The 27957-nt window shown below is 40.6% G+C and overlaps 2 protein-coding genes across 2 annotated transcripts in view; one reads left to right on the top strand and one right to left on the bottom strand.

Moving 5' to 3' along the window:
* The window catches only part of LOC134002066 (LYR motif-containing protein 4B), a 50610-nt gene extending 26916 nt beyond the window's left edge, over positions 1 to 23694 (top strand). Inside the window, exon 3 of the mRNA XM_062441336.1 lies at positions 21022 to 23694. Within this exon, the coding sequence (XP_062297320.1) occupies positions 21022 to 21072 (51 nt within the window). The 3' untranslated portion in view covers positions 21073 to 23694. The remainder of the gene's footprint in view (positions 1 to 21021) is intronic.
* Positions 23695 to 24497: 803 nt separating this feature from the next.
* On the bottom strand, positions 24498 to 26165 carry LOC134002159 (tripartite motif-containing protein 16-like). The gene has a single exon (XM_062441444.1). It carries the CDS (start codon positions 26163 to 26165, stop codon positions 24498 to 24500), a length of 1668 nt encoding a protein of 555 aa, XP_062297428.1.
* Between the last annotated feature and the right edge of the window lie 1792 nt (positions 26166 to 27957).

Below are 27957 nucleotides of genomic sequence, written 5' to 3'. Positions count from 1 at the left end.
ATTGCCTTCATTGATATCAGCTAGCAACAACAACTGGAATAATAACCATTGATATCAGCTAGCAACAACAACTGGAATAAGCGGGTCTGGTGTCGCCTAGAGTGACGTAGCGTAGAGACGTAGAGAGATGTCACGGACAGTCAGAACAGATGTGAGTGTTTGGAGATGTTCAGACTCAGACACATCTGTCCAAATGCGATTTGAAACTACCTCCCAAAGGTGGTTTCCATCTGGTTTGCAAAAATCGGATTTCATGTGATTTATGACTGTTCAGACTTCATAAGAGCCATCTGGTTCCAATCTAGATTGGCTAAAAATCGGATTTTGGCTTGCAGCCTGAACGCAGCCTTAGTACACTTCTATTGGCTTCTGTGAACCAATCAACCTGTCAATCACGACGTAGCCACGCCCTAATGCATACCCTGCTTTATCATCACATATAAAATCAGGGAGGCCAAAATGTCCCAAATGAACATCATACTGCATTGAAGAAGGCTTTAAACTAGCGATTGAGACCATAAACACATTTTGAAAACGTTTACTGAGGTTAGAAATCAAGTGAGAAGTTGGTGAATTCTCCATTGACTTGTATAGAGACGGAAGTCCTTTTGACACCAAAACGGTCGCCCCCTGGTGGCCTTTTGATAGAATGCAGTTTTAAGTTACTTCCACGTTGGCATCATTTCAGAGGACCGGAACTCCCCGCCTGATAAAAACACAGAAACATCATGTGACTCTCTGATCGCTGAGATACATGAAAACAAGAAAAGAGACTCACATGTTGTTTTAAAACACCTCACACAGTTGTTTTTTTTAGGTTTAGTTTAATGCAAATTCATTCTAACTGAAGAAAATAGTAGAAATACACTTAACATAATAAAATAGATGATATTAATTGTTTATTTTAAGTTTATTTTAAGTTAATTCATCTGTAAGTCTGCATGGCACCTGTTGTCCTTTACTCTGAGTGACTGATAATGAGCCTCTCTACTTAATATTAATATACAGTAACATTCCCTTTGACGTTGTGCTGTGTTGTTAGACTTTGTTGTTTGTGGGAGTTTTATTTAAATTATGAAACAACAGAAACATTTCAGCAAGAACTCGTTTCTGTTTACGTCCTCCGCTCTCATTTATTTCCTTCCTCCTCCTCCTCTTCCTCCTCTGGTTGGTTTCTATCTGCTGTCCTGACATCACATTGCCTTCTCCAGTCAATGAATTTCATCATGCAGAGTGTGTGTGTGTGTGTTAGTGTGTGTGTGTGTGTGTGTGTTGCATCAGATCCAGATTTCTAAGAATAGATGAAGAACAAACAAACAGAATAACAGCACAGAAGGAGAGAAAACACCGTCAACTGTAACTAATAAATCTGTTTTAATCTTATTGTTGCATTTAAAGCATCAAATAGGGATTTTTGAATAAGTGTATAAATCAACATTAACTCTCATTATTAAGACTTAAACCAGTTTTTTTTTTCATCAAAACCACAGAAAAATTAAATCAACAGAGAAAATAATATCTTCGAATCAGTCGAATCAGTGCTCGTCATGCTATTAAAGTTTGTTTCAGTTTGCCTAAAGTCCTTCCTTCCTTCTTCCTTCCCTCCTACCTTCCTTCCTTCCTTCTTTCCTCCATCCTTCCTTTCCTTCCTTCCCTCCTTCCCTCCTACCTTCCTTCTCTCCTCATCCTTCCTTTCCTTCCTTCTTTCCTTTCCTCATTTTCTTCCTCCCTTCCTCCCTCCTTTCCTTCTTCTTCCTCCCTCCCTTCCTCCCTCCTTTCCTTCCTCCCTCCCTTACTTCCTTCCTTCTTCCCTTCCTTCCTTGACTCGAGGACAACAGGAGGGTTAAAGAAGTTCTGGGTAAAGGAGGGAGGAAGGAAGGAAGGAGGGATGGAAGGAAGAAGGAAAGAAAAGGATGGAGGAAGGAAGGGAGGGAAGAAGGAAGCAAGGTAGGGAGGGAGTGGAGGAAAAGAAGGAGGGAGGGAGGGGTGAAAGGAAAAGAGGAATGGATGAAGGAAGGAAAGAAGGACAGAGGAAAGAAGGAAGGTAATGGGGAGTAGAAAGAGAAAAGAAGAGAAGGAGGGAACGAAGGAAGGAAAGAAGGAAGGGAGGAAAGGAGAGAGGAAGGAAAGAAAAGAGAGAAGGAGGAAGGAGAAGGGAAGGAAGGGAGGAAGGAAGGAAGGAACAGTCAAAAACAGACGGGGTCGAAGGTTAAATACTGGTATTGATTGATTGATTAAACGTTTATCTCACACTTATCTACCTCAGAAATAATAAGTGTAAGTACAGAAGACAGAGTAGTGACCTTCTTCTTACAGTCCGTCGAGAGTCTCCCTCTATGACTCACTATCACTCCACTTCTTCCCTCCCTTCCTTCTGAGAGACAGAGGCTAAGCATTAGTCAAAAACCACCAGAGGTCTGCTGTCAGGAAGAAAACACAATACTTGGATCATTATAACTTGTTTGAACACTGATTGTTTTTTTCTCTCTCTGCACTGGGATGAGGTGTCTTCCTCCTCCATTAACAATGAAGAAGGAACTCTCTCTCTCTCTCTTTCTTTCTATGTTTCTCTCTCTCTGTTTCTCTCTCTCTCTCTTCATCACTCACTTCTCTCTGTCCCTCTGTCTATCTCTCTCTCTGTCCTCTCTCTCTCTTTCTTTCTATGTTTCTCTCTCTCTCTGTTGCTCTCTCTGTCTCTCTCTCTCCCTCTCCCCTCTCATCTTTCTCCCTCTCTCTCTCTGTCTCTCTCTCTCTCACTCTGTCTCTCTCGTCTCTCTGCTCTCTCTCTTTCTTCCTCTCTCTCTTTCCCTCTCCCTCTCTCTTTCTCCTCTCTCTCTCTCTCTCTCTGTCTCTCTCTCACCTGTCTCTCTCTGTGTTCTCTCTCTCTCTTCTCTCTCTCTCTCTCTGTTCTCTCTGTCTATCTCTCTCTCTCTCTCTGTCTCTCTGCTCTCTTTCTCTTTATGACTCATCCTGTCTGCATTTCACTACATTTTTCTGGGCCTTCCCTCAGTTTCATACACTCTCTCTCTCTTTGTTGTTTCTTCCCTCTTACTAGTCCATCGATTCACTCCTCTCAACATCACTGCCTCTCATTTTCCTCAGCTCGGGTGTATTAAAGTGTGTGTGTGTGTGTGTGTGTGTCTGTGTGTGTGTGTGTTCAGAGCTTGCGATAGTGAGACGATTTAATGAGAGGAGCTGAGTGTGATGACAGAGCGAGCCGGCAACTGAAAGCACGAAGAGGCTCCTGAACGTCGACGCTGCAGGCTCGACACTTCACGTGTTTTTTGCCGCCGACGTCTTAATGTTGCTCCTCATCAATTATTTAGAGTAATTTTTATTTATTTAAACACATGTCTACTCAATCATAAACTTGGCTCATTAAGGATACATACATAAATAAGTCTCTGTAAGATAAGATTATCCTTCATTAGTCCCACATGGGGAAGGTTACAGTATCACAGCAGCAAAAATATTGAAAGAAAGTCAATCAAAAGAATAAAGAACAATAAATATCTAAGTACACAAGCAATAAAAAGACAATAGTAGTAAAAAATATAGTAAAAAAATAGCAATATCATCTACAAGAGTATTGAGAATATATGATGCTTGTCACTCCTTATTCACTCATTCACTGCTCCCTGTATAATAAATACTAACTAGTTCACTCAACAGTGAGCAGTAAATCATGATTTGGGACACTAATTAATCGTCACCATTTGTGTCATCACCGTCGGCATAGCGTCACATCGTCAGAATAGCATGACATCATCGCCATAGCGTCACATGGTCAGCATAGAGTCACATCGTCTGCATACAGTCACATCGTCAGCATAACGTCACATTGTCCGCAAAGCATCACGTCGTAAGTATAGAGTCACATCGTCAGTATAGCATCACGTCGTAAGTATAGTGTCACATCGTCAGGTATAGCATCATGTCGTAAGTATAGTGTCACATCGTCAGTATAGCGTCACATCATCAGTATAGAGTCACATCGTCAGCAAAGCGTCACATCGTCAGTATAGCGTCACATCGTTATCGTCATCATAGCGTCACATCGTCAGTATAGCGCTACATCGTCCGCAAGCATCACATCGTCATCATAACGTCACATTGTCAGTATAGCGCCACATTGTCCGCAAAGCATCACATAGTCAGTATAGCGTCACGTTATCAGCATATCGTCACATCATCAGTTTAGCGCCACATCGTCATCATAACGTCACATCGTCAGTTTAGCGCCACATCGTCCGCAAAGCATCACTTCGTCTGCATAGAGGTCACATCGTCAGTATAGTGTCACATCGTCAGTATAGCGTCACACCGTTAGTATAGAGTAACGTCATCAGCATATCGTACACATCGTCGGTATAGATTCGTGCAACGGTATTTAAAATGTGGAGAATCGCATTGTGGAGTGTTTTAGGGCAGAATAAAGTTTAGAAATTTACTAACTCTGCATTCAGGACACTAAGATAAAGTGCTGGAGGGGTAAAATGTTGTGCACTGTGTAGTAAGTAGGGAGTGATTTCTGACAGTCATAGACTTTAAATGCACCTTGTTAACCAAACTAGCAGCTCTCGTTATAAATATGGTCCTCTTCTGGCTCAAGAAATCCAAGATGACGATGGTCAAAATGCAAATTCCGAGGCTTCAAAATGGGAGTCCACAAACACGGCGGTAAAATGTAGCCCCGCCCCAATTAGTATCATTCGCCTCGTCAAAACAAAACACTACTTCTGTTTTGTTTTTCTGTCTTGAATCCAGAATTAAAGCAGCCGATGCAAACATGAAAAACAACGAATAACAGACAACAAGTTTTTAGTGTGAATCCTGTCAGCGGCGGCGTCTGTTGGGATTTCTGCTCCGGGTTTTGATGAACAGGAAACGGAGACGAGGACAGAAATAAGAAGGAATCTGAGAAAGGAACAAAAAAAAAAAAAGAAAAGAGGGAACAGTGGAAGCGTAACAGCATCTCACAATTTGTAACCAGCTATCTTCCTCTTTTTCCTCTTCATCCTCCTCTTCCTTTCATCTTTTTTCCCTTTTCTGTCTCTCGGTGCGACGGACTGAGACGGGGGCTTCACAGCTGAATCCCTGCAGCTAGAGAGGAAACTCCACACGCACGCACACACACGCACGCACACACACAGTCGGATATTTCTGATATGTGAGCACAGTTTGCCTTCATCTTTTCTCGCTCTCTAATTAGTGTGTGCTCTAAGTGAAAAAATTAAGGTTAAGAAAAGGCAGCTTTTCAAAGAAACTCCTCATTACTGTTATACTGTGTGTGTGTGTGTGTGTGTGTGTGTGTGTGTGTGTTTTCTGTCAATTTCCTAATGGGCGTGGCTTCGACTTCATAGCCTAATAACGCTCAATTACTCTCTAACCGCATCGTGATTGGTCGAAGCCGATGTCCTCGAGCTGTAGCAGCTAATTAGTTGATCGCACGTCTAGTGGGCGGGGCTTCGTGTGTCATTGTAGCCAATTAAAAAGACAAGAGGCAAACGAGCTCGTTAAAGGCTGGGTGGGTGGGAGTGAAGGGGATCTTCAAGGTTATTCTCACACACACACACACACACACAGAGAGAGACACACACACACACACACACACACAGAGAGACACTCTCACACACACACACACAGAGAGAGACACACACACACACAGAGAGAGACACACACAGAGAGAGAGACCACACCACACACACAGAGAGAGAGACACACACTCACCCAGATAGAGAAACACAGTAACACACACACACTCACACACACACACACACACACACACACACAAGAGCACAGAAGAGAGACACACACACAGAGAGACTCACACAAACACACACAGAGAGAGAGACACACACACACACAACAGGAGAGCAGAGGGAGGTTCCTATTGCACACAGTACTGTAGAAAGCTTGTGTGTGTGTGTGTCTGTGTCTGTGTGTGTGCGTGTGTGTGCGTGTGTGTGCGTGTGTGTGCGTGTGTGTGCGTGTGTGTGCGTGTGTGTGCGTGTGCGTGTGCGTGTGTGGTGTGGTGTGTGTGTGTGTATGTATGTGTGTGTTTGGCCTTCAAAAGGTCTTCCAGCAGTGAAACGACTGTAGTATAAGTTTCAGATTGAATTGTGCCTTCGTGTCAGTGTTCATCTCGTCTCAGTCGAGTTGTTTTTTTGGAGACAGGATCGGTTCTCTGCGGTCGGGGGGGAAAGAGAGAAAGATCATAAAACTTTCAGAGGACAGACTTGAAGCATCCGTCTGTTGCAGATCCAAATTCTTTTAATTGTGTAAATCAGTTTCAAATAAGAATTGCAAAGTTAGTTAAGTTGACAGTGTGAAAAAAGGCAGAAATGGACACTTGAAGGCTTGACTCATCTTGCAGCATTTGGACACATTTTGGATTTAATATCATTTAAAAACTCCTTATTTATCTTCTACTGGTCCTTTGTGCAGCAGCTCAGTTCAGCCTCTGTCTGTTAACAGGCTGTTTTAGCTCCTGTCTCTTATATAACGAGGGTGTTCCTTAGTATGAGTGTTGCTGCAGGGAGGCATCTCTCCCACTACTCGAGATGCAACTTTCTTTTTTTCCCTCCTCTGATGCTGCAGTGCAGTCACACACAAAATTTGCTTCCCATTTATGTTTTCATGGAACGCAGCAAAACACATTTACACATTTTCTGGTCATGATTTGATTCGCCTCCTTCTGTCCACGCAGAGTTCAGACTGATTGAACTTTGCAGAGAAGACGAGATGCTTACTGCACATGCTCAGTAGCGTCTGTCTTACACAGAGCTACTTTTTAGAGACTGAAAATCACTGTTTCTAAACAAACTAACATGACCAAACTCTTAATAATGAAGAGTTTGTGATTATTGGACAACCACAGAGGAAGATATATCAGACTTTAGATCCACACCATAGACTGTATATGAAATGGAAGTAACATCTGTGACGTCACCCATTGGTTTGTGGACTGCTGCTCAAGGCCAATAGTATCGGATCTGAGCAGCGCCATCTTGAAAATTTCAGGTGCATGCTGGGGGAAAAAAAACCCACGGGATTATACTTATATGGGCATCAGGAGGAGCATGAGGCGCCCTCCTGAACCTGTGAACCAATCAACCTGTCAATCACGACGTAGCCACGCCCTAATGCATACCCTGCTTTATCGTCACATATAAAATCAGGGAGGCTAAAATGTCCCAAATGAACATCATACTGCATTGAAGAAGGCTTTAAACTAGCGATTGAGACCATAAACACATTTTGAAAACGTTTACTGAGGTTAGAAATCAAGTGAGAAGTTGGTGAATTCTCCATTGACTTGTATAGAGACGGAAGTCCTTTTGACACCAAAACGGTCGCCCCCTGGTGGCCTTTTGATAGAATGCAGCTTTAAGTTACTTCCGCGTTGGCCTCATTTCAGAGGACCGGAGCTCCCCGCGTGGTTCACACACAATACTTGTCAGATCAGTTCATTAAGCCATGAATCAACTGAACTCTTACAAATGTTTAAATGTTCTCTTCATGACTGCAGGAAAGAAAAAGGTTGATTTTTTTACTGGAAGAGTTTTTTTTTATAAGTCACATATTTTGAATTTAAATTGAGTGAGCTGGGAGATCAGGGAGCAGAAGCAGAAAGTGAAAGAGACAGAGAGGGATTGATTTTTTATTTATTTATTTTTGGTATTCTCTTATGATTGTTCCAGAGTAATGCATCGCTCAGGCAACAGTGACTTTTGACAGTAACGCCAATAAAGTTTCCTTAAAAATTCAGCTGAACCGACAAAGATGCAGACACGGGAATTAAGGAGGAAAGAGGGAGATAAAACAGGTCGGAAATAAACCAGTCAGCAGCTGAGGATGTAGACAGAGCAGATCATAAAGATATAACACAATCAAATAAAAGAAAATACAATACAATGCAAATTTGGTGTTACAGCAGGATACAGAAAGATGTTAGAAATGTGCAGATATACTGAAAACTTAGAGGACGACTGGCTCGTAAAAACCAAGACGAGGGTCATAAAACACATTACAAACAGCATTTAAATAATAGTTGGTAGTAGGGCTGAGCAATATATTGAAATTATATCGATTGGATATCGTAATAATTGTTTCATTGGGTCAATTTTTTGTGAAAGCATCGACAGTCGTCTCTACAATATTGTATCGATATCGAGGAATTTGGTCTAAAACAGGAGAGTCAAACTCATCTTCATTCAATATGATCTGATGAGGGCCACATCATTAAAAAGAGGGAAGGAATGAAGGAATTAAGGAAGGAAATATAGAAGGAAGGAAGGAAAGACAATGGAAGGAAGGAAAGATGGAAGAAAGAATGGAAAGATGAAAGGAAGGAAGGAAGGAAAGATGAAAGGAAGGAAGGAAGGACAGTGGGCTGGAGTGGACTCCTTGGCGGGCCGAATGTTTGAGAGCCCTGGTCTAAAATATCGTGATATTTGATGTTGTCCATATCGTCCAGCCCTAGTTGGTAGTTATAAAGCAGCAGATAACTCAAAAAGGATTAACCAATTAGGTGCATCCAGACATGTATCAGCCAATGGGGTACCTTCAAAAGACCTAACCCTAACCCAGAGATACAACATAACCTAAATTAATGTAGCAATTAGTTAAAACAAATCTATAACTATTTACAGTACAGATTTAGATTGTGACAGTATATTGTTGTCATTTTAAATTCACAGAAAAGTCCAACTTATCCAACCCAATAGACTCTAATGAAGGCTGCAAGCTGTAAAACCATCGGTCCTAACAATAAAGTTGTTCTGTTTACTACAAGTGTTGCTGGAGCTTTGACCTTTTTAGACTTTTTTTTTCTGTCTCTCTGCACCTTGGAAGTCGGTGAAGTTGTGCCAGAAGTGTCGACTCTGCTTCTATAATGTCAAGAGGAAAGAGAGCGAGAGAGAGAAAAGAGATACAGAGAAGGAGAGTTGTAAACGGGCCTGTAGCGCTCTTGAATGTACATGAATAATTAAATGAGAGACGACGCCAGATAGGAGACTCTGCCACTTGGGAAAACACACACAGGAAAATTTCACAGAGACGTTCAAATACTCCACCGACATGCACATAAATACACTGCTGAGGCGTCGGATCGCTAGAAGACAGAAGACGAGCGAAACGACTGAAAGAAAAGGAGGAAAAGAAAGTAAAAATAAGGAGATTTTGACGGTGCGGTCTGTCTGGGAGGCACCTTTCACAAACACACTCGATCAGCAGGTAACTAGAGGACGAATTAAGGCAGGCGTAGAGGGACAAACGAGGGAGATAAAGGCGGCGGGGTTTAAGGGGAAGAATCAGAGAATAAAGCGATGTTATTGGATGGGATTTAACATGAGACAAAGCAGCAGGATGTGTGAGATGCGGAGACGTCCTTCGAAACATGACGCCACCCTGCTTGAAGTGTCCTCGAGCAAGACTCAGACCTGCAGCGAGCAGAGATGCAGTGCAGCAGATTAAAGGTGCTGCGAGTGTTAAATTTAAACATTAATGAACCATCAGAGACACATGAAGATGTAACAGACTTCAAACCAGAGAGAGAGAGAGAGAGCTGCTGGAACGCCATCCTGGGTTTTTACCTCCAAAGTTAAATATGAATATAATCAAGACGAGTTACAAGTTGAGCCTCAAATTAATCAACAAGTTCAAGTCAAACATCACATTAATCAAGTCAAGTCCAAGTCGAACACAAATTATGGAAGTACGAGCTTGAGATTAACCTCGAATTAATCAAGATTTAATCAAGTTGAACCTCATTTTAATCAAATCTGAGTTAGTCCTGAACGAACATGGTAAGAGGCCTTTCAATTAATCTCAGAACCTCAAAACCAATCGAAACAAGTCCTAGTCAAACATTAGATCAATCAAACTGAGGTTAAATCAAGACAAACCTCAATCTAATCAAGTCAAGTTGATGTCAAACCTCAAATTAATCGAGACAATCCCAAGTCAGCCATCAAATTAATCAATTTAAGTCCTAGTTGAACACAAATTAATTGAGATTAAATCGAGTCCGACCTAAAATTAATCAAGTTTCAGTCAAATATCAAGTCCATCGAGACATGAACAGGGTTAAGAGGCCTGTCAATCAAATCTGAGATTAATCAAACTGAGGTTAAATCAAGCCAAACCTTAATTTAATCGAGTCAAGTTGATGTCAAACCTCGAATGAATCAAGGTTCAGTCGATTCCAACCCCAAAACAATCAAAACAAGTCCTAGTCAAACCTCAGATTAGTCAAATTGAAGTCAAATATCAAATCCATTGAGACATGAATGTGGCGAGAGGCCTGTCAAACAAGACAAGCATCAAATAAATCAACAAGTCCAAGTCGAACATCAATCCAAGTTAGACATCAAGTTAATCAAATGAAGTCCAAGTTGTAACACAAATGATTAAAAAGCTGCGAAAGATAGACCTCAAATTAATCAAGATTCAATCATGTAGAACCTCAAACCAAACAAACAAGTTCAAGTCTCAAACCTCAAATTAATCAAGTCTCAGTCAAAGATCAAGTCAATCAAGTGAAAGTACGAGGCAGATTTAAAGTCAAATGAAAAGTGGCATCTGAAGTCAATCAAGTCAAGTTGTGACTCAGTTGAAATGAGTCCAAGTCGAGCTTGAAACTTCAGACTTACACTTACCATGAAAGTTAAACCTCAGTTCAGTCAAGAAAAGTCAAAATCGAAGCTCGAGTCTTGTAGAAAGAACCTGAGTCAAGTTTCAAGCCAGTCAAGACAAGTATGAATAAAATTATGAAGTTACAAGTTTTTTAGTCAATAGAGAAAGTCCAAGTCTGAAGTCTTGGTTTAGCTGAGCAGATGTGAAACTTGAGGCTCGATGCAAGTCAACAGTCTGGCTTCAAGTCAGTTAAGACGAGTCAGAAGTGAATCAATACAAAGTCAAGACTTTAATAAAGTGAAACAAGCACATTTGTCTCGTCAGTGAAGCTCTGAAGTTATTCTTCGGTCCACATTGAGGTGAAATATGTTCAGCTGATTGAGTTGAACAGACTTAAAACTTGATGAGCAGCCAATCAGATCGCTGCCTGTGACCCTGCAGACAGATTAGAGTCCGAAGCCTCAGACGATGCTGCATTTTACAATTCAAAGTTTATTTGAGTTTGAATTCAACGAGAGAGAAACGAAAAAAAGAGACGAACTGAAAGGAAGATGTGAAGTTTTAATTTCTTGACAAGTTCCGACCTCGACTCAAGATGCTTTGACTCAGTTTCACTTTCTCTGATCTTCCCGCCTTCCTCCTCCTCCTCCTCTTCGTCTCACCATCGCTGCCTTGGTGTGTGTGTGTTGTGTGTGTGTGTGTGTGTGTGTGGTGTGGTGTGTGTGTGTGTTGTGTGTGTGTGTGTGTGTGTGTGTGTGTGTGGTGTGTGTTTGTGTGTGTGTGTGTGTGTGTGTGTGTGTGTGTGTGTGTGTGTGTGTGTGTGTGTGTGTGTGTGTGTGTTCACTCCTGCATTGACGGTAATGATGAAGTTTACATCATCATCACTTTACACACACACACAAACTCTAAAAGTCTTTCTCGTCTTCTCAACCTTCATGTTAAGCCAGTTGGTTGCCACAGAAACACCTGGTGTGTGTGTGTGTGTGTGTTGTGTGTGTGTGTGTGTGTGTGTGTAAATAGCAGGTTAAACGGTTTCATTGCTTTATCTCATCTGACATTTGAAAGTAAGAGGGAGTAAACTCACTGAACCCAACATTTGTCACAGAGTCTCTCGATCAGGGATGAAGATGTGTAATCGTTCCCTTTAAGACGTTACGAAAAATTATATGACGCTAAATGTCGTCACTAAAGTACAGAAACCGACGTGTTAGATGCAGGCGGGGAGTTCTGGTCCTCTGAAATGAGGCCAACGAGGAAGTAACTTAAAACTGCATTCTATCAAAAGGCCACCAGGGGGCGACCGTTTTGGTGTCAAAAAGACTTCCGTCTCTATACAAGTCAATGGAGAATTCACCAACTTCTCACTTGATTTCTAACCTCAGTAAACGTTTTCAAAATGTGTTTATGGTCTCAATCGCTAGTTTAAAGCCTTCTTCAATGCAGTATGATGTTCATTTGGGACATTTTGGCCTCCCTGATTTTTATATGTGACGATAAAGCAGGGTATGCATTAGGGCGTGGCTACGTGGTGATTGACAGGTTGATTGGTTCACAGGTTCAGGAGGGCGCCTCATGCTCCTCTCAGGGTTTCATCTCCTCCTGCAGTTTGACTCTCAGGACTAAATATTTATCCGTTCAGTTGTCAGACAGTTAAATGTGTTTTTTGCTTCCTGCTGCTTCGCCTCTCATCTGCTGACAAATGAAAAGACTCGATCCGAGTGGAGCCGCTCCTTCTGCTCAGTTTCATTATCTACCTGAGCACCCTCATCGTCCCCCGTCTCTCCATCTCTCCTCTCTCCTCTCTCTCTCTCATCCTCTCTCTCTCTCTCTCTCTCTCTCTTCTCTCTCTCTCTCTCTCCCTCCTCCCTCCCTCCCTCCCTCCCTCTCCTCTCTCTCTCTCTCTCTCTCTCTCTCTCTCTCTCTCTCTCTCTTCTCTCTCTCTCTCCTCTCTCTCTCCTCTCTCTCTCTCTCTCTCTCTCTCTCTCTCTCTCCCTCTCTCTCTCTCTCCCTCTCTCTGTCTCTCTCTCTCTCTCTCTCTCTCTCTTTCTGTCCCTCTCTCTCTCTCTCTCTCTCTTTCTGTCCCTCTCTGTCTCTCTCTCTTCCTCTCTCTCTCTCTCTCCATGAATTTCCGTCTGACAGCATCCCTTCTTCCGAGCCTCTCCATCTCTTCTCTCTCACAGAAGAAGGAAATCTCATTTTCTCCGAGCCGCTCAGCTGCCCTCCTCCAGGTTTTCTTTCAGTCTCATCATCTCTTTCCTCCCACTTTCAACAGCTCTTTAACTTTGATTTTTTTTTTACTGTCTCCTGCTGTTCAGGCCGGCGTTTCTTCATAAACTGCACATCGCTGCGGATGATATTCACATCCACCTACAGAGTGAAACTGTAGTAAAACATCCAAATCATTTCCTGTTAACTTAATTTAAACGTTACCGTCAAACTTACAATACTTTACCTAAAGACTCCCAGTGTTACTTTCAGGTGAGGCCTGATAGATTAATGGAGGTGTGTTGGAAATAAAGAGGATCATGGTGCAAATTTAAGGCACTTAAGATATATTCTGTTGTGATGGTTGAAAAAAGGACGAGTTCACAATTATTAAAATGTGTCTTAACCCTCCTTTTGTCTTCGAGTTAAGGATGGAAGGGAGGAAGAAGGAAGGAAGGGAGGAAGAAGGAAGGAAAGGAGGGAGGAGGGAAGGGAGGGAGGGAGGAAAGGAAGGACAGGAAAGAAGCGAAGGAAGGTAGGAGGGAGGGAGGAAAAAAGAAGGAAGGAAGGGAGGAAAGAAGGACAGAGGAAGGAAGGAAGGTAGGAGGGAGGGAGGAAAAAAGTAGGAAGGGAGGAAGGAAGGAAAGAAGGACGAAGGAAGGGAGGAAGGAAAGGAAGGAGGGAGGGAGGGAGGGAAAGAAGGCAGGGAGGAAAGAGAGAGGAAGGAAAGAAAGAGAAGGAGGGAGGGAGGAAGGAAGGACAGAAGGAAGGAACGGAGGGAGGAAAGAAGGAACGGTCAAAACAGACGGGGTGAATTTGACCCTGGAGGACGACAGGAAGGTTAAGACAGATTTGAAGAATTGTGAACTTTTCCTTTAAGTGACATCTCTCACTAACATGAAGCTTCACACCTGCAGGGTTTCAGGTGTGAAGCTTCAGTCTCTGCTTCCACTCTGATCTCCAACCATCACACTCAGAGAGATATATGAATGCAGCTTCATTCAAACTGAAAACATGAAGAGAAGGAAAGATGACAGAGAGGAAAACCTTCTTCCACTGCTCATACAGACACATGACTGCTGCTTTAAGACATACTGTTCATATTTGGGCATTTCACAGAATCTCCTCATAATTACTCTCTATAATTTCAGAACGACAAATCATTGATGAAAACCTCATCAGTCATGATTGGTGATTAATCCTTAAATACGTTTTCAGAGAGCAGAAAGAGTTTAATCCTCCTGTTGTCCTCGAGTCAAGAAGGAAGGGAGGAAGGAAAGAAGGAAGCGAGGGAGGAAAGGAGGAGTGGGAAGGAAAGGAGGAAGGAAGGAGGGGAGGAAGGAAAGAAGGAAGCGAGGGAGGATTGGGAGGAAGAAAGGAAGGTAGGAATATAGAAGGAAAGGAGGGAGGATGGAGGAAAGAAGGAAGCGAGGGAGGAAGGGAGGAGTGGGAAAGGAAAGAAGGATGGAAGGGAGGAAGAAGGAAGGAAAGGAAGAAGGAACCGTGATTGACAGGTTGATTGATTCACAGGTTCAGGAGGACAGATAGACTTCAGGAAATAGTCGTGAACTTGTTTCACACCGACAGTTTTCTCCGGAGTTTTGTGGTTATAGTCGTAACAGCTAACTCGGTTAGCATCACCAGGTTGCCCGGTGTAGACTGTGGTAGATCAAGCCCTCGCAACCTCCCCCGCTCCGTCCTCTTGCTCCTCCTGATGCCCATATAAGTAGAATCTGTGTTTTTATTTTTCCCAGCATGCACCTGAAATTTTCAAGATGGCGCTGCTCAGATCCGATACTATTGGCCTCCGAGCAGCAGTCCACAAACCAATGGGTGATGTCACGGATGTTACGTCCATTTCTTATATACAGTCTAGGGGTTAACCTAGATGTTGAATCAGAGTGAGATCTCTCTCTCTCTCTATCTCTCTCTTTCTCTCTCTCTATCTGTCTCTCTCTCTCTCTCTCTCTCTCTCTATCTGTCTCTCTCTATCTGTCTCTCTCTCTGTCTCTCTATCTGTCTCTCTCTCTCTCTCTCTTTCTCTCTCTCTCTCTGTCTCTCTCTCTGTCTCTGTCTCTCTCTCTCTCCCTCTCTCTCTCTGTCTCTCTCTCTCTCCCTCTCTCTCTCTCTCTCTGTCTCTCTATCTGTCTCTCTCTCTCTCTCTGTGTCTCTCTCTCTCTCTGTCTCTCTCTCTGTCTCTCTCTCTCTCTCTCTCTCTCTGTCTGTACTATCTGAGCTAGAGTCTCCAGCCTGCAGTCAGCGTGGACTCGGTGCAGCAGTCTTATGTTAATCTTACTCCTCCTGCCTGGTGGGAGTAAAGACTTCAGGTCAGTCAGTCACGACTCAGCGAGAGACGAGTGTGAGATGAGCTAAGTTTAACTTCCTGTTATTATAACTCTGATCATTGTCTTTATGTAGAGTTATTTATGAAGCTTTGATAGTTTATGTTTTTACTGGAAGTCACATCTGCTGTTAAATAGTGCTGCCTTAAAAACTAAACTATACATTTAAAAACACAATAACAACAAACTTTACAATTAAAACGGGTCAAATTGATCCCGTCTGTTTTGACTGTTCCTTCCTTCCTTCTGTCCTTCTTTCCTTCCTTCTTTCCTCCATCCTTCCTTCCTTCCTTACTTTCCTTCCTTCCTTCCTTCTGTCCTTCTTTCCTCCCTCCTTCCTCCCTTCCTCCCTTCCTTCCTTTCCTCCCTCCTTCCTTCTCTCTTTCTTTCCTCCCCCCTTCCCTCCTTCCTTCCTTACTTTCCTTCCTTCTGTCCTTCTTTCCTCCCTCCCTCCTTCCTACCTTCCTCCCTTTCCTCCCTCCTTCCTTCTCTTTTTCTTTCCTCCCCTTACCTTCCTTCCTTCCTTCCTTATTTCCTCCCTCCCTCCTACCTTCCTTCCTCCCCTACCTCCTTCCTCCATTCCTCCATTCCTTCCTTCTTCCCCCTTTCCATCCTTTCCTTCCTTCTTCCTCCCTCCCTTCCTTCCTTGACTCGAGGACAACAGGAGGGTTAAATATATTACAGAAACATAAACAATGAGTATCAGCTGGTAGAAGAGAAAGTAAAAAGATGATTGAATAAATGCAAAATACAAATAATATAAGATTATAAAGTCACTAAAACTAGAACCAATAATAATAATAAATAAGACAAAATAAAATAAATAAATAAAATAATATATACAGTAAACAAGATCTCCGTTAAAATAAATCTGCAATATATAAATGTGTTTATATGCAAGATTTACATCCAGAATAAACACAAATAAACACAAATAAACAATAAATAATGCAAAATATTGCCTAAAAATATATATTAATGATGATAGAATATAAATATAAATAAAACAGTAAAATAGAAATAATAATTAGGTTGTTGAGGCCGAGCAGGAAACGTTTCATCCTCATGTGGAAACATTAAAAAAGTAATAATATTAATATTTTAGTGACAGTTAGGACTTTTTATTTTATATATTTCTCTATTTATGTTTCTGTCCCGTGTTTCATGTCATCTTTATAATCTCATCTGTTTAAAAAGATTAAAACATTTCATAAAATATAAATATATAAATAAAACAGCAAGCCAATCAGCAGGCAGCAGAATGAAACTACGACTTTATCCGCCGGTTAGAACTCGATATCCCAGCATGCTTTGCTTCCATTAGCTGCCGACCCGCTGATCTCGTTATAACTGTGATATTTAGAAAAATGAATGAAATGTTTAAATGTTTTTTATTTAGAGATCGCCTTTTATTATTCATGAAGGAAGGAGATGGAGGGATGAGAATGAAGAGAAAGAAAACAGATGAAAAGAGATAAAGAGAAAGAAATAAAGAGATAAAGAAAGAAATGAACAGATGAAAAGAGATAAAGAGAAACAGAGAGATGATGTAGATGAAAGATAGAGGGATGAACAGGTGAATGATAGAAGGATGAACAGATGAAAGAGGGATGAAGGGATGAAAGATAGAGGGATGAAGGGATGAAAGATAGAGGGATGAACAGATGAAAGATAGAGGGATGAACAGATGAAAGATAGAGGGATGAACAGGTGAATGATAGAGGGATGAAGGGATGAAAGATAGAGGGATGAACAGATGAATGATAGGGATGAACAGGTGAATGATAGAGGGATGAAGGGATGAAAGATAGAGGGATGAACGGATGAAAGATAGAGGGATGAACGGATGAAAGATAGAGGGATGAAAGATAGAGGGATGAACAGATGAAAGATAGAGGGATGAAAGATAGAGGGATGAACAGATGAAAGATAGAGGGATGAAGGGATGAAAGATAGAGGGATGAACAGATGAAAGAAAGAGGGATGAACAGATGAAAGATAGAGGGATGAAGGGATGAAAGATAGAGGGATGAACAGATGAATCTCTTTGTTTGAGTCTCAGCCGCAACAATTTACATGAGAGCCAAACCTCCTCGCTGCTGATTGGTCGAGAGAGCCGCCACACCCCTCCCTCTTACGCCACACGCCAGCCAATCAGCACGTCACACACACGGGGCCTGAGAGGGCTTCCTGTGATGGAGGGAGGAGAGGAGGGGGGGAGAGAGAGAGAGAGAGAGAGGGAGAGAAGTGATGAGGAGGTATCTCAGTGATTTGTGAGCAGACTGCGCCCCCTGGTGGTTCTGCAGAGATACAACCACACACGTACAGATACACACACACACATACATGTACACAAACAATGCACACATATACACACACACATAAACATACCCCACACACATGTACAGATACATATACATACACATGCACACACACACACACATACATACACGTACATGTACACAAACAAATGCACACATGCACACGCACACACACACACACACACATAAACATACCCCACACACATGTACAGATACATATTCATACACACACACACACATACATACACACATACACACACACACACACACATATACACCCATATACATATACACATACACACACATACACACTCACACACACACATATACATACACACACACACACACACACACAGTCTCACCTCACTTGTGGGGACTTACTGTAACTTTAACTTCATCTCTGATAGAAACAGTCCAGATGTTTAATGTGAAGCTTCTCTGTGTAGTTTTAGTGTGTGTAGCAGACGGTTAGTGATAGAAACAGGAAGTGTAACTTTCTTTAATTATATCCCAAAGTTATTAAGAAATGTGAAAACATATTTATTTAATCTGGTGTTTAATTTGTGTCATTTTAACTTATTTTAACTAAATGTTTTATTTTTTTTTTTTTAATTGCTGCATTTTGAGTAACATCCCTCGTATAAAAGGTGCTCTATAAATAAAGCTTATTATTAATATTATTAAATGTAAAATACAAATACATATAAATACAACATAAACAAGAAAGAAACATGAAATAATATATGATAAAATAAACCAGTTAAAAGTTAGAAATAACCAAAACTATATAATATAATATAATATAACATACTATAATATAATATAATAATAATATAATATAACATACTATGATATAATATAATATAACATACTATAATATAATATAATATAATATAACATACTATAATATAATATAATATAATATACTATAATATAATATAACATAATATAATATAATAATAATATAATATAACATACTATAATATAATATCATATAATAATAATATAATATAATAATAATATAATATAACATAATATAATAATAATATAATATAACATACTATAATATAATATAACATAATATAATAACAATATAATATAACATACTATAATATAATAATAATATAATATAACATACTATAATATAATATAATAACAATATAATATAACATAATATAATATAATAATAATATAATGTAATGTGTGTACAGGTTGTCCTCAGTCACTGATGTCACAAACACTGAACTTAGTGTTCAAAGAGACACTAAAGTACAACGACTCCATGTTCAGACGGTGTGTTAAAAAAAGAAAAAGAAAAATCAATTATGAACTATGACACAGAAATACACTCATACAAACACACACACACACACACACACACACACACACACACACACACAGTTTGTACCTACAGTACACTGACAGCATCATCACACTCAACTGTAATTGGCTTTTCTATTTGACCACAAAGTTCAGCTGCGTAATACTGACACAACACACACACACACACACACACACACTGTCCTGCAGCGCCACCATCAGGACACTTTGACATGTTAGTTAACCCTTTATTGGAACAGCTCATCTATATAATCTATATTTAATATCAACACAGTCTCCTCTGTCAGTGTTTCATGTGTTTGATGAACCTACAGAGAATTATCAGAGACTCTGCAGCTTAAAGTATCTATAACATATATTTCTATAACATGTCTTCTCTGTCAGGTGAGAATAAAAACTTCCTAAATACAAAAAAACTAAATAAAACAAACTTAAACTAGCAGCTAAATGAGACTAAACAGCTTCATAAAGCTGCAGAGATGATGACACTTGTCTGAATTTTCACATTAGACTACACTATATTATTAAAAAAAAAGTAATTCTAGCTATTAAGATATATAATAATTAGTTTTTAAAGATGAGTTTCCACCATGTGAAGAACATGTGATGGTTAAACTGTTTCCTTCACTGCTGAATCCTGCAGTATTTACTGTGTAATGTGTTAAAGTATCTAGAACATATATTTCTATGACATCATCCTCTCTGTCATTCGCTCTTTGAGGAAAATTCCGGAACTTTGCTTTCGGTTGTCATGGCAACGGAACTGTTGACACGTGAGGTCATTTGCAGGTCATTGGCAGTTATGATGAGCTGAAACTCAACTATATAAAGCTTTATAGTTGAGTTTCAGCTCATCGTTTAACTGTCTGGCAGCAACTTTACTGTTCTGGTTCACTCTCAGAGCTCTCATAGTGACGTTTTCAGAGAATAGCTGTAAAAAAAAAATAAGCCACTGTACTCTACCTGCTACAGACCCAGTTATCTGTAGACTAGCTGGTGAACATAGTGGAGCATTTAGCAGCTTAAAGGGGTTTTTCCACTATACAGTTCTAGCATTACTCTACTCTACTGGGTTTTGGTACCAGGTCCCTTTCCATCACAATCCTCCGCAATGTGAGCAGGGTCGTCATAGCAACGCTGCATTAAACTGCTGTGACGTCGTTTTATACGCATATGTTGTGTTAAAATGATCTTTTCTGGACAGCTACCACTAACATTTCACATTGTGTTTGATAATTATAGTCTATTTTTATATGTTCATATTTTCATACCTTCTTATATTGTTTTTTTTTTTAAATGTTCAAAATAAATATAGGCATACAATTTTAAAGTAAGAGTTTTAGGATTTTGTTGGGTTGATACTTCAAGAGTTACAGATTTACATTAAAGTACTGAAATGAAGTACCGTTGGGTACTGATACCAAACACTGGGTGCCAGTACCGGTACTGGTATCAGTTTAAATGTGAAAGGTACCTAACCCTAGTGATGACTCTCTGACCAATCAGTGGCCGGCAGTCTGTTGACGTCATATTTAGTATCGGCTCGGCTCGCTTGGAACCTCACCAGAGCAGATACTAAAAAAGCACCAGGTACCAGGTACTATCCCTGATGGAGAAGCAGAAAAAAATGAATGAATGAATACAAGTCAATGGAGAATTCACCAACTTCTCACTTGATTTCTAACCTCAGTAAACGTTTTCAAAATGTGTTTATGGTCTCAATCGCTAGTTTAAAGCCTTCTTCAATGCAGTATGATGTTCATTTGGGACATTTTGGCCTCCCTGATTTTATATGTGACGATAAAGCAGGGTATGCATTAGGGCGTGGCTACGTGGTGATTGACAGGTTGATTGGTTCACAGGTTCAGGAGGGCGCCTCATGCTCCTCCTGATGCCCATATAAGTAGAATCCCTGTTTTTATTTTTCCCAGCATGCACCTGAAATTTTCAACATGGCGCTGCTCAGATCCGATACTATTGGCCTCCGAGCAGCAGTCCACAAACCAATGGGTGACGTCACGGATGTTACGTCCATTTCTTATATACAGTCTATGGGAAAAGCCCAATAAGACCCAGATATTCCTCTCAGGAGTTGATAGAGAGTAAAATCAGAGTGAATATTGGACAGAAACACGATGAACTAACGAATGAAATCTTCTTCTTCTCTGCTGCAGGTGTGTGTGGGGAAAATGTACGAGGCTCAGAAGATCGTGGTGGAGGGTTAACTCCCCCCCTCCCCCCCACCCCTCTGCAGGAGGACCGTCCCAGCAAACAGGATGTGACATCAGAGACGAACCAGTCCCCCCTCCCCCCCAATCACAGCAGACGACCAATCAGCTTCTTCTTCTTCCTCCTGTTAGACGATGTTTATGTTTGGATGGAGGAGAGAGATGCATTGTGGGAGTAAAGCTGTGAAATACCTGAAGTTTGTCTGGAGGAGTTTAGACTTTTCTTTTCTTTAGGGATGCACCGATCAGACGTTACCTGGCTGTTACTGATTATTGATCAGGTATCGGACTGATTGATCAGACGGTGTTTAAAGGTTCCTCTACTTAAAGCGAAGCTGCCTAATGATTATTTTCACTGTCTCGATTGATCATTTCTTCCATAAAAACTGTAACAAAAAACACATTTCTAATAACAATAACAGTCTAAGATGAAAGAGATTAAATATAAAGACTCAAACGTGTCACATGATGCAACAGCTGAGTATAAAGGTCAATAATACCGTTAGAAACACAGACTTCAGTCATTATGTGTGAGAGAAAAAATGATAATTTGACTTAAAAACCAACATTTCATTAATTTGACACTGAACAAATTTGATATCTCAAGAAAAAATTCAATTTAAAAGACTGAAAAAGCAGTGAAAGTTTAACCAAAGACTCATTTATTTGTTTCATTTCACTTTGACTGGTTTTTTTGTTGCTTTTAGAGTTAAAATCAGACAAATCCTGCTGATATTTGATCTGTTTCATTTGCACGCAGCTCATAGGAAAGTGTTCAAGGAGGCTGAACGCTGCTTAAAGTTCAGGATGTTGACTCAACCTGTGAAGCTCGTTCAGAGTCTAAAAGAACCAGACAGAATAAGAAGCTTTTACTCATTTAACCGTCTGAGTGGCAACAAAAAAGATGAAGTAATATTAAGATTAAAACTTTCTTTTCCACATTAAACCAAAACAACGACTGTCTGTCTCGAACATTAAACCTTTAACTGTCCGTCTAAACTTAAACATTAAAACCTTTAATCATGTTTCAGGTGTTAAGAGCAGATGTATTTTGCAACTTGCTTATTATTATAACTGTTATATTTACAGTCAGTGTGTAAGAATCCAGTATTTGGGTCCATCACATTCAGCCAAACTCTAATTAAATGACAGTATGAGTGATTATAAAGGATGGAAACAGAGAAATGACAGAAAAATAAGAAAAAAGACATTTAAAGATGTGAAAAGTGAGGAAGAGTCTCATTAACTGACTCATAACAGCTGACTGGTCGGTGCTTCCCTCAGAGGAGTTTCTCTTTTCTTTCTAGTGTTATTTTTGTATTTAAAAAAGCGCACAATTAGCTGATCCTGCACAAGATTATCAATATATATATAAAACTAAGAGATGTGAGAAATGACAGAAACAGCTGTTTACACTCAAATAGACCAATAGTAAAAGAGTTCAGATGAGTCACATGATGCTGCAGTCGGGTACGAAGGACGATTAAACTGTTAGAAACAAGAGTTCAGCCAAGATGTTCTCTCTTTCTTTCTTTCCTCCCTTCCTTCTTTCCTTCCTCCATCCCCTTTTCTTCCTTCCTTCTGTCCTTCCTTCCTCCCTCCCTCCTTCTTTCCTTCCCTCCTCCTTCCTTCCTCCCTCCCTCCTTCTTTCCTTTCCTCCTTCCTTTCCTTCTGTCCTTCCTCCCTCCATCCTTCTCTCTTTCTTTCCTCCCCCCTACCTTCCTCCCTTCCTTCTATCCTCTGTCATCTTTTCCTTTCTCCCTCCCTCCTACCTTCCTTCCTTCCTTCTTTCCTTTCCTTCCTCCCTTCCTTCTTTCCTGTACTCCCTCCCTCCTTTCTTTCGTTCCTCCCTTCCTTCATTCCTTCTTCCTCCCTTCCTTCCTCCCTCCCTTCCTTCCTTCCTTCCTCCCTTCCTCCCTCCCTCCCTACTTCTTTCACTCCCTCCTTCTTTCCCTCCCTCCTTTCTTTCGTTCCTCCCTTCCTTCATTCCTTCTTCCTCCCTTCCTTCCTTCTTCCTCCCTTCCTTCCTCCCTCCCTTCCTTCCTTCCTTCCTTCCTCCCTCCCTCCCTACTTATTTCACTCCCTCCTTCTTTCCTTCCCTCCTTCCTTCCTTCCTCCCTCCCTTCCTTCCTTGACTCAGGACAACAGGAGGGTTAAAAAATATTTCAAGAAAAAAGCAGAATTTTTGCGGGAAAAGTTGTAACTGTGAGAAAAAAGGTGAAAATATTGGATTTAAAACATCAGTCATGTGTTCTGTGTTAAAGAGGTCAAAGGTCAGAATACTAAAGCTCATAAATGTTTGACTTTATTATTGAAATATTACAACTTTATTCTCCAAATAAAAGTGTAATTATGATCATTATTTTCCTAAACTTGTCTTTCCATGTCTGAGAGTTGCAGCCAAACTGTTAATTAAATGTTTTATTACATCATCATAAAAACTCTGCTGCCAATTAAAGAAAAAGGTTTCACTATAAAAGACACAAAACTGAAAGAAGAACATGCAGATTTCTGAATGTTAGCACTGAAACATAAAAGAATCAGTTATTGATCATCTGTCTGACGTCTCCGTTTATCTTTTAATGTCAGTTTGAGTTCAGCAAATAAAAACTTACCAAATGTGAAAAATCTGCTGTTTGTCTTTTATATTAAAGGTATCAACATGTTTCTACTGCAGTATTATAGTGATGTAGTATGCAGTATTACAGTAAAAGTACTGCAGTATTATGAGTGAGTATGCAGTATTACAGTAAAAGTACTGCAGTATTATAGTGATGTAGTATGCAGTATTACAGTAAAGTACTGCAGTATTATGAGCGATGTAGTATGCAGTATTACAGTAAAAGAAGAAAACACTTTGATCACTGCTGATAAAAATGATCTTTATTGATTATTGAAGCTTCAGATTGTTCACACATCCAATCAGTAAAGTGTGATCAATGATTTCATGTTCAGATTGACTTCATCCACACAGTCAGTTAGTTTAACCCAGAATGTCAGCTATGTACAAGAACATCATTAATGATTATTATCATGATCATTACAGTTTGATTGAACATTTCTTTATGAATTTACAAAGTGATGAGAACAAAATATCTGTGATGAAGGAAGTTCTGCTGTTTTCTCTGTTTCAGAAACAACAGACACAAATACATCAATACAAACATGAAACTAACATTTAGAACAAAGAGAAGTTAAAAACATGGTGATGAGCAGTGAGAGCCTCCATGGAGAAAAACACACAGGAAAAAGTCACATTTAAAGAAACTGATAATATCAATCAAACATAAAGTAAACAAAGTGTTGAATATCACTATTAGCATGTCAGCTGATCTCTGAGCAGCTCAGAAACATGGAGACAAAAACATGAAGAATTACAACATCTGACACATGAAGTCTGAAATGACTTCTGTCTATTTCACTTACAACAACTCAATTGAGTCGCTCATACAAAAGTAAGGAATAATCCTAAATCCAGCATAGAGAGGCTGAGTGAATGTGGTCTGGACTCTGTGGAGGAGAGTCATGGTTTCAGAGACGCTGTAGAAGGACAGAATACCTGCTCTGTGATCCAGGTACACTCCGACTCTGGAGGAAGCAGGAACTGAGACGGTAGTTTTAATGTTGTTGAAGTAAAATCCATAACTGTTAGTGTAACAATATAAAGACCAAGATTTGTCATTACGTCCAAATAGAGATTCACGTCCTGCTCTGCTGATATTCTTGTATGCGACTGCTATCTCAACTCCTACCCCTAACCCTCTCCACTCCATCTCCCAGTAACAACGTCCAGTCAGACTCTCTCTACTCAGGACCTGCCACTGATCAGTGAATCTGTCTGTGTGTCTAGAATAAGACTGATGTTGTTCTGTATATTTTACTTTTCTGTTCCCCTCAGATAATAACAGATGTGTGTTTGCTGTGTTTGGATCCAGAATGTTTTCACGTGAATATTGTAAGAACTCAGCTCTGGTCTTGGGTTCTGGTTCTGGCAGTAAAACCTTTTCAGTCACTGTCAGTGAGATGTTTGTCCATTTGTCCCTCAGGATGTCCTGTAGTTTATCTCTGAGCTCTGACACAGCTGCTGTCACATCCTCAAAGTATCTCAGAGGACGGATATTGATGCTGGATGAGTCTGTAGGTTCACTGAGTTGTGACACTGAGGGGTAGTTGTGTAGAAACTGGTTGTGATCCTCTGTGTGTGAGAGCTGCTTCAGTTCAGCGTCTTTCCTCTTCAGCTCAGTGATCTCCTGCTGCAGCTTCTCCTGAAGCTCTTTGACTCCACTCACTTCAGTTTCCTGCTGGGATCTGATCTGCTGCTTCACATCAGAGCTTCTTTTCTGGAGGAGACGGATCAGCTGAGTGAAGATCTTCTCACTGTCCTCCACTGCTTTATCAGCAGAGAGACTGACGGCCTCCACCTCCTGTTGAAGCAGCTTCACATCTTTCTCTCTGTCCTGGATTCTCTGCTGGATGTTTAGTCGACTCACCTCGAGCTCTCTCTGCCTCTCAGTCCTTTCTGCTGTAGCTGGGACTGTGTCGTGGCCTTTATGATCCTCCATAGTGCACAGATAACAGATACTCTTCTTATCTGTACGGCAGAATATCTTCATCACCTCATCATGACGAGAGCAGATGTTCTCCTGGAGCTTCTCCGAGGGCTCCACCAGCTTGTGTTTCTTTAATGGAGCTGCATCATAATGAGGCTGGAGGTGATTCTCACAGTAAGAGGCAGGACAGGTCAGACAGGACTTGAAGGCTTTCAGCTTCCTCCCAGTGCAGACATCACAGGCCACATCTTCAGGTCCAGCATAGCAGTGATCAGCAGGAGCAGCTTGGAGTCCAGTCTTCTTCAGCTGCTCCACTAAAGCTGCAAACATGGTGTTTTTCTTCAGGACAGGCCTCGGTGTGAATGTCTGTCTGCACTGAGGGCAGCTGTAGATCTCTCTCTGAGCCTCTCCATCCCAATGTGTTTTAATACAGCTCATACAGTAGCTGTGTCCACAGGAAGTAGTCACCGGATCCTTCAGTAGATCCAGACAGATCACACAAGAGAAGGATTCTCGGTCCAGCTGATCTCTCTGCGCCATTTCAGCTCTCAGAGGCAACGACTGTCTGACCTTCACTTTCTATTTGATCATGTGATTCTGCTGAATGCAGCCTGAGAGCTCTGTGCTGAGTCACATGTTGGTTACACACATCTACAAACTGTAGCTCTGAAGGGAGAGAACAATGAAATCTGATCCCAGAGTGGAGCTTGTTGTATTTAAAGAACAGAGACGGTTATCAGGACGAGGAGCCGCTCTGTGGATTCAAACTGTGTTTCCTCATTTACAGTAAAGTCTCAGTTAAAAGCTGCTCAACATTTAACTTTACTGCGATGTACAAATACTCCATTACAAGTAAAAGTACTACATGAAAAATCCTCCTACAGTAAAAGAACTGCAGTATTATGAGTGATGTAGTATGCAGTATTACAGTAAAAGTACTGCAGTATTATAGTGATGTAGTATGCAGTATTACAGTAAAAGTACTGCAGTATTATGAGTGATGTAGTATGCAGTATTACAGTTAAAGTACTGCAGTATTATGAGTGATGTAGTATGCAGTATTACAGTAAAAGTACTGCAGTATTATGAGTGATGTAGTATGCAGTATTACAGTAAAAGTACTGCAGTATTATAGTGATGTAGTATGCAGTATTACAGTAAAAGTACTGCAGTATTATAGTGATGTAGTATGCAGTATTACAGTAAAAGTACTGCAGTATTATGAGTGATGTAGTATGCCGTATTACAGTAAAGTACTGCAGTATTATGAGTGATGTAGTATGCAGTATTACAGTAAAAGTACTGCAGTATTATGAGTGATGTAGTATGCAGTATTACAGTAAAGTAGTGGTTTGGTCCTCTGACTGATATATTATTATTATGACATCATTAGATTATTAATAGTGAAGCATCAGTGTTAGAGCAGCATGTTACTGTTGTAGCTGCTGGAGGTGGAGCTAGTTTGCAGTAAAGTACAAGTACCTCAAACTGTACTTAAACACAGTATTTGATTAAATGTACTTAGTTACTTATAAGCTGCTATATAATATAATATGAACTGTGACTCTGACTAAACTCTGTGTGAATCACACACTGGCAGCGTGACTCAGGGTGGAGGAGGGTGAAGGTGAAGGAGGTGACTGACCCACAAGGCTCCAGCGGCTGCTAATAATAGATCCTTCTGTTAGTTTAAGGACGAGCACACTGACCCACTTACACACACACACACACACACACACACACACACACACACACACACACACACACACACACACATACTTACACACACACACACACACACACACACACACACACACACACACACACACACACACACACAGGTGTATCAGACCTTGTTGCTCAATCACTGGTCAGTGTTTCATCACATGAACACACACACACACACACACACACACACACACACACACACACACACACACACACACACATGCACATTGCTCTGAACACACATTTACACTCCACTTACTTATGATTTAAATAATTAAATCATAAACTTTATTCATAGAGCACCTTTTTAAAATCTAAGTTTACAAAGTTCTTCACAAGGCGGCAAAATACACAAATCATCAAGTTTTAAAAGAGAAGTAATAGAAAAAAAAGATGAGTACAAGCATATTAACCTTCCTGTCGTCCTCCCGGGTCAACGAAGGAAGGGAGGAAGAAGGAAGGAAGGAGGGGAGGAAGAAAGAAGGAAAGGAGGAAGGAAGGGAAGAAGAAAGAAGGAAAGGAGGGAAGAAGGGAGAAAGAAAGAAGGAAAGGAGGGAGGAAGGAAGGAACCGAGGAAGAAGGAAGGAAATGAGGGAGGAAGGAA

The sequence above is a fragment of the Scomber scombrus genome, chromosome 20, assembly GCF_963691925.1.
Source record: "Scomber scombrus chromosome 20, fScoSco1.1, whole genome shotgun sequence".
NCBI classification, from domain to species: Eukaryota; Metazoa; Chordata; class Actinopteri; order Scombriformes; family Scombridae; genus Scomber; species Scomber scombrus.
The sequence above is the reverse complement of the archived record's forward strand: the minus strand, read 5'-3'. Positions and strand labels throughout refer to the sequence as shown.